The 12,170-nt window shown below is 44.5% G+C and overlaps 1 protein-coding gene across 2 annotated transcripts in view; it reads right to left on the minus strand.

Annotated features, from left to right (window-relative positions):
- The window catches only part of pbx1b (pre-B-cell leukemia homeobox 1b), a 111,461-nt gene that overhangs the window by 17,729 nt on the left and 81,562 nt on the right, over window positions 1-12,170 (minus strand). For both annotated transcript variants that reach the window (XM_060919708.1, XM_060919707.1), the window contains exons 3-4: window positions 7,625-7,869; window positions 1,545-1,735 (exon numbers count right to left, since the gene is read on the minus strand). In XM_060919708.1, coding sequence (XP_060775691.1) covers window positions 1,545-1,735; window positions 7,625-7,869 — 436 coding nt within the window. The remainder of the gene's footprint in view (window positions 1-1,544; window positions 1,736-7,624; window positions 7,870-12,170) is intronic.

The following is a 12,170-nucleotide window of genomic DNA, read 5'->3' on the forward strand; positions in this document are numbered from 1 at the left end:
TCACACACGTGCTGAAGGAGGTTTAAAAGCTTCGGAGGAGAGGAAGGCAGTGGTGGGTGCCAGCTTTGCTCATCTCCTGGGTTAAGAGTGTGTGAATGTGGCATGTCTCATGGGGGCTTTGCATATGCAGCGGTGAACCCTGCAAGCTTCTCCCCCGCAACACCGAGTGAGACGATTTCCTACCCACAAAGCCCCTCTTCACCATATGCAAATGAGCACAGCATGGTCTCAGGCTGTGAAAGAATTAAGCTGAAGAACTGAGCACGCAGGGGTGGGGAGGGAGAGACTTTCCACCATCATTTGCAGTAGAATGGATAGTGCATGGTGAAAAGGGAGCGAGATGCTCATTTAAATGTTATGCCTCCAACTCAAGGCTTCCAGTGTGATTTATCCTCAAAGAAATATATGCAAATCCCAGGCATGCATCAAAGGGAACAAGTGATTACATTAAAGGAGGAAAGCACGGCGCACTCTTTGGCATGCAGAAGCTCGTATATGAATCGGACCTCAGTAACAGTGTAATGCAAACCTGCACAATTAAAGTGCACGAGTGTTAGGCTTACAGAGACATGCCTGTCACAGGGAACAGGCCGTTATGAAGAGAGATGGAGAGGTGGCAACAGGGAGCGCATGGATCTGAGCTCTTGTATACACTAAGACACAAAAGAAACTAAACAATGTTATCATTGTATGCAGATACAGACAGGAACACCTACACTCAGAGGAGAGTATAAATGACTGGAAAGCATATGGACACAAACTAGCATAAAGCTAAAGCCTGGCGCACACGGGCGATTTTCCATCGTAAGCGAACTGCGATTTTTGGACGCAAGTTTCCCCTCTCGTGTGCGCGTTATCTGCGACCAAGTGGGCGATTTGGAGAGGGGGATGCAAGTCGCGTGGAAACCACATGACTACTTCGCAGGCGAGGATTGGCTTAGCCTTTGGAGGTGATCGCTTCTTTATCGCAAAGACACGCACATGCGGCGATATCTCTGCAACGAGTCGAGCATGAAGCATGTTTGATACCTGCGATCTGTCACAGGCAGCAACAAAAAAAAAAACACCACTGCAAATATCTGCACACGAAGCGATTTTTCGCGCGCGCCAAAAAGTTGCGCGACCGAGCGACGGAAAATCGCCCGTGTGCGCCGGGCTTAACTGTCATTTAACCTCCTAAGACCCAAGCTGTTTTTTTTACATGCATTTTTTATTTCTTTTTGCTATTTGGGCTTATTAGAACCTGATTAGAATAAAAACTAAGCATCATCTTTGATAAGATGTACTTTTTGAGAAAAAGTATGTCCACATATGTGGATTCTTGTTCTGAATTTCTAAAAAGTGCTGTCCACGTATGTGACCGCTAGGCCCTAGGAGGTTAAAAAAAAAAAAAAAAAATAATGCTGATGTATTCCTCTATGGATTGCGTGTAAGTGTCCAAACTATTTAGCTTTTAGCCAACATGAATGTACATGGTTGGAGAAAAAATGTTTGAGGAATATAATTTGACATATATCAGTTTTTGATATAATGAAAAGACAGACCTGGCATCGAGGAAGCGGGAGCGGAGGATCATGACTGCCTCGCAGGTGCTCTGCTTGAGCTGCATCTGGATGGAGCTGAACTTGCGGTGGATGATGCTGACCATACGCTCAATCTCTTTGGGTGAGATGGGCCGTGTGCGCGACTGCTCTCGCAACAGGTTCATTACGTGAGTCGTAAACTCGTTACATGCCTACAAAGACAGAGAAAACACACAGAGATCAGCATTAAAGACAGACACACTGCAGCAGTGAGTAATACTATACACTACTGTTCAAAAGTTTGGGGTCACTTTGAAATGTCCTTATTTTTGAAAGAAAAGCACTGTTCTTTTCAATGAAGATCACTTTAAACTAATCATTAATCCACTCTATACATTGCTAATGTGGTAAATGACTATTCTAGCTGCAAATGTCTGGTTTTTGGTGCAATATCTCCATAGGTGTATAGAGGCCCATTTCCAGCAACTCTCACTCCAGTGTTCTAATGGTACAATGTGTTTGCTCATTGCCTCAGAAGGCTAATGGATGATTAGAAAACCCTTGTACAATCATGTTAGCACAGCTGAAAACAGTTTCGCTCTTTAGAGAAGCTATAAAACTGACCTTCCTTTGAGCAGATTGAGTTTCTGGAGCGTCACATTTGTGGGGTCGATTAAATGCTCAAAATGGTCAGAAAAATGTCTCAACTATATTTTCTATTCATTTTACAACTTACGGTATGGTGGTAAATAAAAGTGTGACTTTTCATGGAAAACACAACATTGTCTGGGTGACCCCAAACTTTTGAACGGTAGTGTAAGTCATTGTGACTTACTCACAGCTACAATTTGTCCATTGGAGAAGCTCGAATCAGAATTAAACAGGTCAGACGATCCAGATAGCTTACAGAGTGATGATACAGTGATGAAGATTGCAGTATGATATGACGATTACAGAATGATATGATAATATGCTTTTCTGACAGCATCATGCGTTTCAATATTATGGGTTCTGCTTTCACAACACAAATGGGAGGCGACAGCAGATGCAGACAGTTTATTAAGAAAACTGCAAACAAACGGCTCAAAAATGTGAAAACAAGGACCATAAACAGTGGATATGAAGCAAAACAAACAAAACACACCAGACTACAAGCAATACTGTGGCACACGCAACAAACAGTTACAAGAGGAACAGAAGCTTGACCATGAAACACCGAAAACCGAGAACTTATATGGTGGTGCTAACAAGGCAGAAGGAGACACTGGTGAGTAATTAGTGAGACATGGGACATGCAGGGTAATGAAGTTTTAAGCCCCTTTGGCACTACCACTCCAAAAAATAGTTATTGTAGGGATAAGTCACTTTACAAATCAGATTATTTACAAACCTGCTTCTATTCAGCTACTTGCTTAAAATAAATTGAACTTTGAGAGGGGGGCGGCACGGTGGTGTAGTCATTAGCACTGTTGCCTCACAGCAAGAAGATCCGGGTTCGAGCCCAGCGGCCGGCGAGGGCCTTTCTGTGCGGGGTTTGCATGTTCTCCCCGTGTCCGCGTGGGTTTCCTCCGGGTGCTCCGGTTTCCCCCACAGTCCAAAGACATGCAGGTTAGGTTAACTGGTGACTCTAAATTGACCGTAGGTGTGAATGTGAGTGTGAATGGTTGTCTGTGTCTATGTGTCAGCCCTGCGATGACCTGGTGACTTGTCCAGGGTGTACCCCGCCTTTCGCCCGTAGTCAGCTGGGATAGGCTCCAGCTTGCCCTGTAGAACAGGATAAGCGGCTACAGATGATGGATGGATGGATGAACTTTGAGAGTTGATTCATTTGATTCACCATGCAGATATAAGCATCCCGTACAGAAACCAAAGGTTACAGCTGGAGAATGTCATTGTGTTTTAAGGCTTGACTGATACATTGGTTGGCTGATGATGTCTAGTATTGGACTCAACAGGATCTTTGGAAATTACAGAATTCTAGATCAACTGTATTCATTAAAAAAACTACAAAACACACTATCGGGAGTTAAAGATCATGAATTTGACCTACAAAACCTACAAAATGTGTTTCTCTCTGTTGGGTGATGGGCAGAGCAGAGCTAGTGAGTGGAAATTGGCAAATGTCCAAATTGAGGAGAAAATGAACTTAAAAAAAAAAGCCTATCCATCTAATTCACCTCGTGTATTGTCTCACTTCTACAGGTTGCCCACCGTAAAGCGATTTGGCAAAACTAAACAGAGTGACCGAAGTACTTAATTCACTTCCTGTGTTGCAGACTCAATTTCAGAATGGCTTTACTGGCACAAGAGCACTGCAGGTTCATACAGTGAGCAGACAGCAACACACACTGTGAGAAGACCAGAAGACTAAAGAGGACAAGACAGAAAAGCCGAAAGAAATTTTGGGACATACTGTACGTTAGCATGGTCAGGTTGTGCGTGTTGCATATGTGCGTATGTTTAGGAAGGCTGTCTGCTGCCCCAGTGTGTGGCAAGCTTGATTGCCCTTCTCTGAATGGACACCTGGCCTCTTCCCAGCATGCACGCCTCACTTTGCTGTCCCGTCCGTCACTATGGAGTTCATCTTTTGCGAGTAAGACAGCTTCTTTTACTGTCTGAATAATGTGAGACGACTTCTGTACTGTAACACTGCGAGTGTGACATCTCTTCTACTGCGCTCATTCAGAAAGACAGCTCCTTTCCTGTGATGACAGCGTGAGACAGCTTCTCTGTACTGTAGATACTGGTAGCATGAATCAGCTTCTATGCTGTACTGATAGACAGCGAGACCTCTACTGTACTCAAAATGAGCCAGGTCTTCTTACTGTCCGGAAAGAGTGAAACACACATATGTGGAACTTCAGTACTGTTCTTTTGGAGAGTAAGACAGTTGTGCAGCTCGGTAAGCACACTTCTGGAGAGGGAGACGGTTATGGAGCAAGTCTACTGCAGTGAAGAGTGAGACAGAAGAGTGCACTTTGTCTGATAGAAACTGACAATAGGCTTTTAAAATGTGTTTGTATATGCGCGTGTGTGAGAGAGAAACAATGTTATAGACGTCTTGAATAATGGAAAGACCCATTTTTCAAAACGATAATCTACACAGCTCAGCAACAAAACCCACGTCAGTAATTAGCAATCTGGGCAGAACTTTGCAGACTGCTACAAACATTCTGCTCCTTCATACACTGATGATAGGACACTATTCCAGATGCACTTCTAAACTGGTACAATGTCTGAAACAGTGAGCCTTTTCCGTGTGTGATGAACTATCGGGTGCACTTTGCATTTGGACAGTTATTGGCTGTAGTCTGTCTGTTCCTATGTGCAATGTGTCAGTCCCCTTATGTACAGTACCAGACGTGTACGTAGTAGTCATTCTCACAGCATCGATGGGCGGCACGGTGGTGTAGTGGTTAGCACTGTCGCCTAACAGCAAGAAGGTCCGGGTTCGAGCCCCGTGGCTGGCGAGGGCCTTTCTGTGTGGAGTTTGCATGTTCTCCCCGTGTCCGCGTGGGTTTCCTCCGGGTGCTCCGGTTTCCCCCACAGTCCAAAGACATGCAGGTTAGGTTAACTGGTGACTCTAAATTGACCGTAGGTGTGAATGTGAGTGTGAATGGTTGTCTGTGTCTATGTGTCAGCCCTGTGATGACCTGGCGACTTGTCCAGGGTGTACCCCGCCTTTCGCCTGTAGTCAGCTGGGATAGGCTCCAGCTTGCCTGCGACCCTGTAGAACAGGATAAAGCGTCTAGAGATAATGAGATGAGATGAGATGAGATGAGATGAGATGAGATGAGACAGCATCGATAGCACTGATATAGTAGAGTGTGTTTGGTGCTGGTATGAGTGTATCAGACACAGCAGTACTAATGCATAAACAGTACTATGGGGCTGAGAAACAAACCACAAACCAAATATCCCCAAGCTGTAGTAGTGCTGTGGTCAGAAACTGACACTAGAGAGGGGCTAGACGATGATTACCACACACTGTACATGGACGAGATATAGCCACTAACAGTACACATACACAGGTGCAACAAAGATGTGTCTAATAAAGTGGTCAGTGCACTCCGTGTGCGCGTGTTTTAATGGCTGATGTGCACTGGTGAGAGGTGCAGTGTCAGTGTACGTAATAAACCAGCATGGTTTATAGTTTCAAATAACTCCTTCTATCTGTTTGCACTGATGTTTTATTAACCACTGTATCACTTTTATTTTATTGTTTATTATCCTACTGAGTCATCGTTCGTGTTGGACTGTCATGTACCACATGGTATAATGATTCATTTAAAGCTATATAACTTTAAACCATTTTCCTTAAAATTGTTATCATTTAACTGTTTTGCTGCTTGTTTCACTGCTTCCGTTTTATTTGTTTTTACTCATATCCACGTTTCAATGTGTACGTTTTCGCAAATATCTAACTTTTTTCTTAAACGTATTATCTTTCTTTAAAATTGGATTGAGTTGAACTGAACCGAGAAACTCAATAGTGTGTTTTCCACCCACCTGTATTTATTTGAATCTGTGCTTACTTAAATCTGAACAGAAATACATTTTTATGTATTACTGTTCTTTTTGTAATGACTAAGCATTAAAAGGTTTCTGCTCGGTTGAGGTGTAAAAGTTCCCATATAGATAGAATTGTGATAAACTGTCTGTTTAGACAGTGTTTACCATTAGTGTACTAATCATCTATTATAGGTGCACTGCTCATTTATTACTGGTGGACTATTCTGAGTGGCGTTTAGAACGCAGCCCGTGACTGTTTGGCCGGAGCTCTTCTGAGGCGCCTTTTCAGAACATACACTACCATTCAAAAGTTTGGGGTCACTTTGAAATGTCCTTATTTTTGAAAGAAAAGCACTGTTCTTTTCAATGAAGATCACTTTAAACTGATCAGAAATACACTCTATACATTGCTAATGTGGTAAATGACTATTCTAGCTGCAAATGTCTGGTTTTTGGTGCAATATCTCCATAGGTGTATAGAGGCCCATTTCCAGCAACTCTCACTCCAGTGTTCTAATGGTACAATGTGTTTGCTCATTGCCTCAGAAGGCTAATGGATGATTAGAAAACCCTTGTACAATCATGTTAGCACAGCTGAAAACAGTTTAGCTCTTTAGGCCAAGTTTACATTAGACCGTATCTGTCTTGTTTTCTTCGCGGACGCACTGTCCGTTTACATTAAAACGCCTGGAAACGCCGGGAAACGGGAATCCGCCAGGGTCCACGTATTCAATCCAGATCGTGTCTGGTCCGGTGCTGTGTAAACATTGAGATACGCGGATACGCTGTGCTGAGCTCTAGCTGGCGTCGTCATTGGACAACGTCACTGTGACATCCACCTTCCTGATTCGCTGGCGTTGGTCATGTGACGCGACTGCTGAAAAACGGCGTGGACTTCCGCCTTGTATCACCTTTCATTAAAGAGTATAAAAGTATGAAAATACTGCAAATACTGATGCAAATACTGCCCATTGTGTAGTTATGATTGTCTTTAGGCTTGCCATCCTTCCACTTGCAAGTGGTAAGTGACTTGCACACAGCGGCTCAGTCCCGAATCACTGCTCGTGCGCTTCACTCGCGCGCTGTGTGAGCTGCGCAGGGCCGGAGTGCGCACCCTCCAGAGGGCACTCGCTGTTCAGGGCGGAGTGGTTTGGAGCGCAGCCGCTGAGGAGGAAGCGATGAGCCGCACTGACACATTTCAACTTACGTGCCGAATTAGTCATGTGATTAGCGTATCCGTGTATTGGCGTTGCTGTGTGCACGCTAATCGTTTCTAAAAACGTTAATCTGATGATCCGCTGATACGGTCTAATGTAAACCCCACCTTAGAGAAGCTATAAAACTGACCTTCCTTTGAGCAGATTGAGTTTCTGGAGCATCACATTTGTGGGGTCGATTAAATGCTCAAAAGGGCCAGAAAAATGTCTTGACTATATTTTCTATTCATTTTACAACTTACGGTGGTAAATAAAAGTGTGACTTTTCATGGAAAACACAAAATTGTCTGGGTGACCCCAAACTTTTGAACGGTAGTGTACAACGTAACAGTTCGAGGAAATACAGGACAACTTTTCTGAAAGTCGTCTTACCTGTTCATATTTCTCCAGTTCGGTGTGGTAAATCTGGCGGATCTGGGAGAGCTTGGCTCTATAATCAGAGTGTTCAGCTGAGTTGTCGGCGCCGGCTCCACCTGAAGCGGCCGCAGCGGCCGCAGCGGCTGCTGACCCGCCCCCTTTCTCTGGCCCCGACACGCCTTCAGCCAACAGCATGTTGTCCAGTCTCATAAGCTGGGCATCGGGAGGCTCCTCTTCCTGAGCACCACGGATACTCAGCACTGTAACGAAGCAAGAAGAGGAAGAAGGTAAAAAGCTGAACGATGAAAGCAGTACATGCTGAATGGACTGTATTAGAGCTGACAACACAGCTCAAGCCTCATCGATTCACAATTAATTTCTATGTATGAGTGGAAACATTCACTGGGTCCAAAGTATTTAAAAAAAAAGAAAGGGGAAAAAAAAAGCCACAGTCAGCTTTGCACTGTTTTAGAGTGATGAAATACAAGTGCACTTCGTTCATTCATAAACGTCCCATTGCCTGGCAAAGCTCGATTAATGATAATCTACTGCTTTTAACATGCCCTCATAGACTTTTCCCTCATCCAATCCCTCTCTAAGGCCATAAATCTCTTTCACTTCATTCTTGCTGCTGAGGTCAAGTATGTTCCTGTTAAAAATGCCACTACGCAATTCCCTTATGCTTAAAAGAGGTATGTGTGTGATGTTGTTGATATGCACGTCCATGTTATGATGGGAAATTGCTAAGAGTGTACATTAAGGAACGTTCTGGGGATGCAGTGCTAAAATAAGGACCCTCCCTGTAGTTTTATTCTAATCCACTAGAGGGCTCTCATCACTCTCTCTTTTTATCTCTCTTTCTTTATTACATATACACGCATGAAAAGGCAGAGGTAGTTGCCATCTTCAGCACACGCATACGTACCGGAATAATTACCAGACACTCTTTCTCACTCATGCCTTTGATCCAGAAACACTTTCTCCATCTGCTCTAATGAGTGAATGGGGACAGTGTACCCTTTCTGAATTAGTCGAAGGCAAGTCAAAGGTTGACGATCATTTCCTCACGAGGTTTGATGCCTCACCAAAACACGGTTTTGAGACTCCAGAGTCAAGTGCAGCACTTGAGCGTTAATGCTGATTATGCATGCCATTGTGCAGTAGTGAAAGAGGTAGAGTGAGAGAAGGGCACTTCATTAACAAAGAGACAAAGCAAGCACTCGGTGCATTAACTCCAGACTGCGGTGCGGGGATCGGGCGGCGTTGCATGGGGTCAAGCTCAGTGAGAAAGAGTCCTGCTGTACTCCAGGAGGGGGTATGAGGGACTGATCTTCCCACCCCCTTGCTTTTAAGTGTACTCATGCAAATTTAGAGACTGCTGGCGAGTAGGGGAGGTCAGGAGGTCATGCCTCGCGCCCAGCATGGGGTCGATTGAGCCACGCCGTGTTGCTGAGCCTTATGGGAGAGAGGAGCTGCGCAGCCGTCCTGTTTTATTAGAGCCTGAAACCGAATCTGACCTGATAAGGTAATTGGGACAGAGCCATGTTCTGGGGGAAAGGAAGCAGGGTTCATGGCACAGTGTAACACAAACCCATAAACCATGGTTTGGCAAAGCCACTGACCAATAAAGAACGGAAAAAGCCTGAAGTTAATGTCACAACTATTAAACATACCCCATAATATTTTAGAGAGCCTATCCAAGAACAGGAGGTTCCTCCTCAGCTATACCGTTTATACACAGAGCATGAAACAGCATGTGGTTAAATGCTATCAGAGGAACAATGAAAAAAAAAAAAAAAACTCAAACCCTACAATATTCTCTTGACTATAACATGCACTTGTCTAGGTTCTGCTTTTTTTTTTTTAAAAAAGAAATCAATAGTTGTATAAGTCAAAATAATACTGCAAGCATTCAGTGTTCAATTTTGTCAACAAAATAATTCACTGATGAAGGCTTTTTAGATTTCGACTGCTACCAAGACAAACATTATCACAAATTATTCGAGACTGTGATGTCACTCAGCACTCCAGATTGCTTCAACTGAAAACGGATAAAACAGCAATAAAAACAGCATGACCGTTTCTTTCTATGGCTCAAACGCAACACAAACGTGACACGTTTTTATTTATATTTGAGCTCCAGTGTATCCTTATTCTGTAGTGCATTCTTTCAAACGTAATTATAAAAGAATGCACTACTGCTAGTGCTGGCAATTAAACAGCCCTGTGCTTCATAAAACCTGCACTCTTAGCCCTTTAAGTGTGATGCAAGTCTGATGCAAGCTGAATTACAGAGCAAACATCTCACGGTTCACATCACGTCAGCCAGAGCAGTGCAGGGCAGCGTTTAGCTGAAATCCAAAGCCAAGAGAATTCTTCCCGAACGGTATAAACCGTCTAGACTGTTGAGTGAAAATGGAACATAAAAATTCCCCTCATTCATACACCACTCAGCCTACATCTGCCAAGTCTGCCTGTGTTTATTTTACTTGGCTGGAGGCCCGTCCACCATCGGCCTCTTAAAGAGCAAAGCTGTTTGGGTCAGCGAAGGCCAGAAAATGCACAGTGCAACCCAATACACTCGTTAGGGAAAACATATAGGACATGATCAAAAGGAAGAGTCAAAGAAGCAGTAATGTCTGTGGACATGAATCTGCTTGGAAAGATATAGTATTTATGAGGTCATATAAAACCATGTTTTTGAAATCTTGGAAAAAAAAACAAAACAAAAAAAAACAACACCAATAGATTCATAAGGGTTGCAAAGTTTGAAAACTGAACCCAGCCAGGCGAGGAATCAGAACGGAGTTGGGTTTAATAGCACTCCACATGGCTGTATCTGCCTCTGCCAGTGAGAACACGTCTCTAAGCAGCTCTGCTGTTTGTATGTGGTTCCAAAGCAACGGCACAGCCAAGAAAAACCAGAGTGCAGCTGGAGAGCATCTGTGAGGCACGGCCACCATTCATCCACCAGCTTTGACGTCATGTTCAACTGACCACGCTCATTCAAGTTGTAGTGGGAATGCTTTTAATACGTAGGCCTAGTGCTGCTATTGTCCGTGTTGAAGTGCGAGCACGAGTTTGAACTGAAAATAATTAGAATTACTAATATAACATATTCTTCATGCTCTAACGACACTTTAATCGGAACAACTCCGTATCCATTGCTGCATCTGTGGTACAAAGATTAGGAATAAAGGCCTCTGCATGCTCTTGCGACAAGGCTTTCGCAGATAGCTTTTCGCAGACAGTTGTAATTTATCGTTGAGCGGGGAGTAATAGGCGTGCGCGATGTTATTCACCGGCACAACGCAAGGGGGCGCGAAGTCGCTAGGAGTAGTTGGTGGGTGTGGTTAGTGGAGTGTTTATCCTCCGGTTACTTATAATGACTAGAACTTCTTTTTTTTTTATAATGACTAGAACTGGAGTCGTACAGATGTACGCACTTCCTCGATCAACCGCTCTTCATGCTGCTCCATCTTCGTTCGTGTTTTTAAAAATGGCGGTCGTGAAACCAAACCAAACCGGGAAAGTAGGGAAGCGGAAGTGTGTGTACAGCGGATGTAGAGTGGACCAATCAGAGCCCTCTTGTCTGCGACGCTGTCTGCGAGGCTTCTGCGGTGGTCACAATTTTTGGGAGGTGCGCGCAGAGTGTCTGCGAAGGTGGGGGGGCTACGCAGACACTGTCTGCGACGCTATCTGCGAGGACTGGGTTGTCAGCATAAATTGGCCTTAAGGGCCTCTGCATGCTCTTGCGACAAGGCTTTCGCAGACAGTTGTAATTTATCGTTGAGCGGGGGAGTAATAGGCGTGCGCGATGTTATTCACCGCCACAACGCAAGGGGGCGCGAAGTCGCGAAATCGCTAGGAGTAGTTGGTGGGTGTGGTTAGTGGAGTGTTTATCCTCTGGTTACTTATAATGACTAGAACTGGAGTCGTATAGATGTACGTACTTCCTCACTTCCTCGATCAACCGCTCTTCGTGCTGCTCCATCTTCGCTCGTGTTTTTAAAAATGGCGGTCGTGAAAACAAACCAAACCGGGAAAGTAGGGAAGCGGAAGTGCGTGTACAGCGGATGTAGAGTGGACCAATCAGAGCCCTCTTGTCTGCGACGCTGTCTGCGAGGCTTCTGCGGTGGTCACAATTTTTGGGAGGTGCGCGCAGAGCGTCTGCAAAGGTGGGGGGGCTACGCAGACGCCATCTGCGACGCCATCTGCGAGGACTGCGTTGTCAGCATAAATTGGCCTTAACAGTCACTCTACATCTTAAAGATAAAAACACCATATACCTTTAAGAGGAGCATGTCAGCCCTGAGCTTTGTCTTTGAGTTCAGTGCATTTTTTGGACAGTGTACAGACTGGTTTCCTTGAGCAATAGATTATCCACTGCCGACTTGCTAGGCCTGTCGTAGTGTCCATCTTTATCTAACTCCAAGATAAGGGAGATGGTACGGTAGGAACAAAACCAGTCCTTCATCATATAGAATTAAATGGTTTGGCCACGTCATGCGAATGTCATCCAAACAACCAACCGCTCCTACAATATGCGAATCTCCGGCTT

The sequence above is a fragment of the Neoarius graeffei genome, chromosome 4 (genome assembly GCF_027579695.1).
Source record: "Neoarius graeffei isolate fNeoGra1 chromosome 4, fNeoGra1.pri, whole genome shotgun sequence".
Lineage (NCBI taxonomy): Eukaryota > Metazoa > Chordata > Actinopteri > Siluriformes > Ariidae > Neoarius > Neoarius graeffei.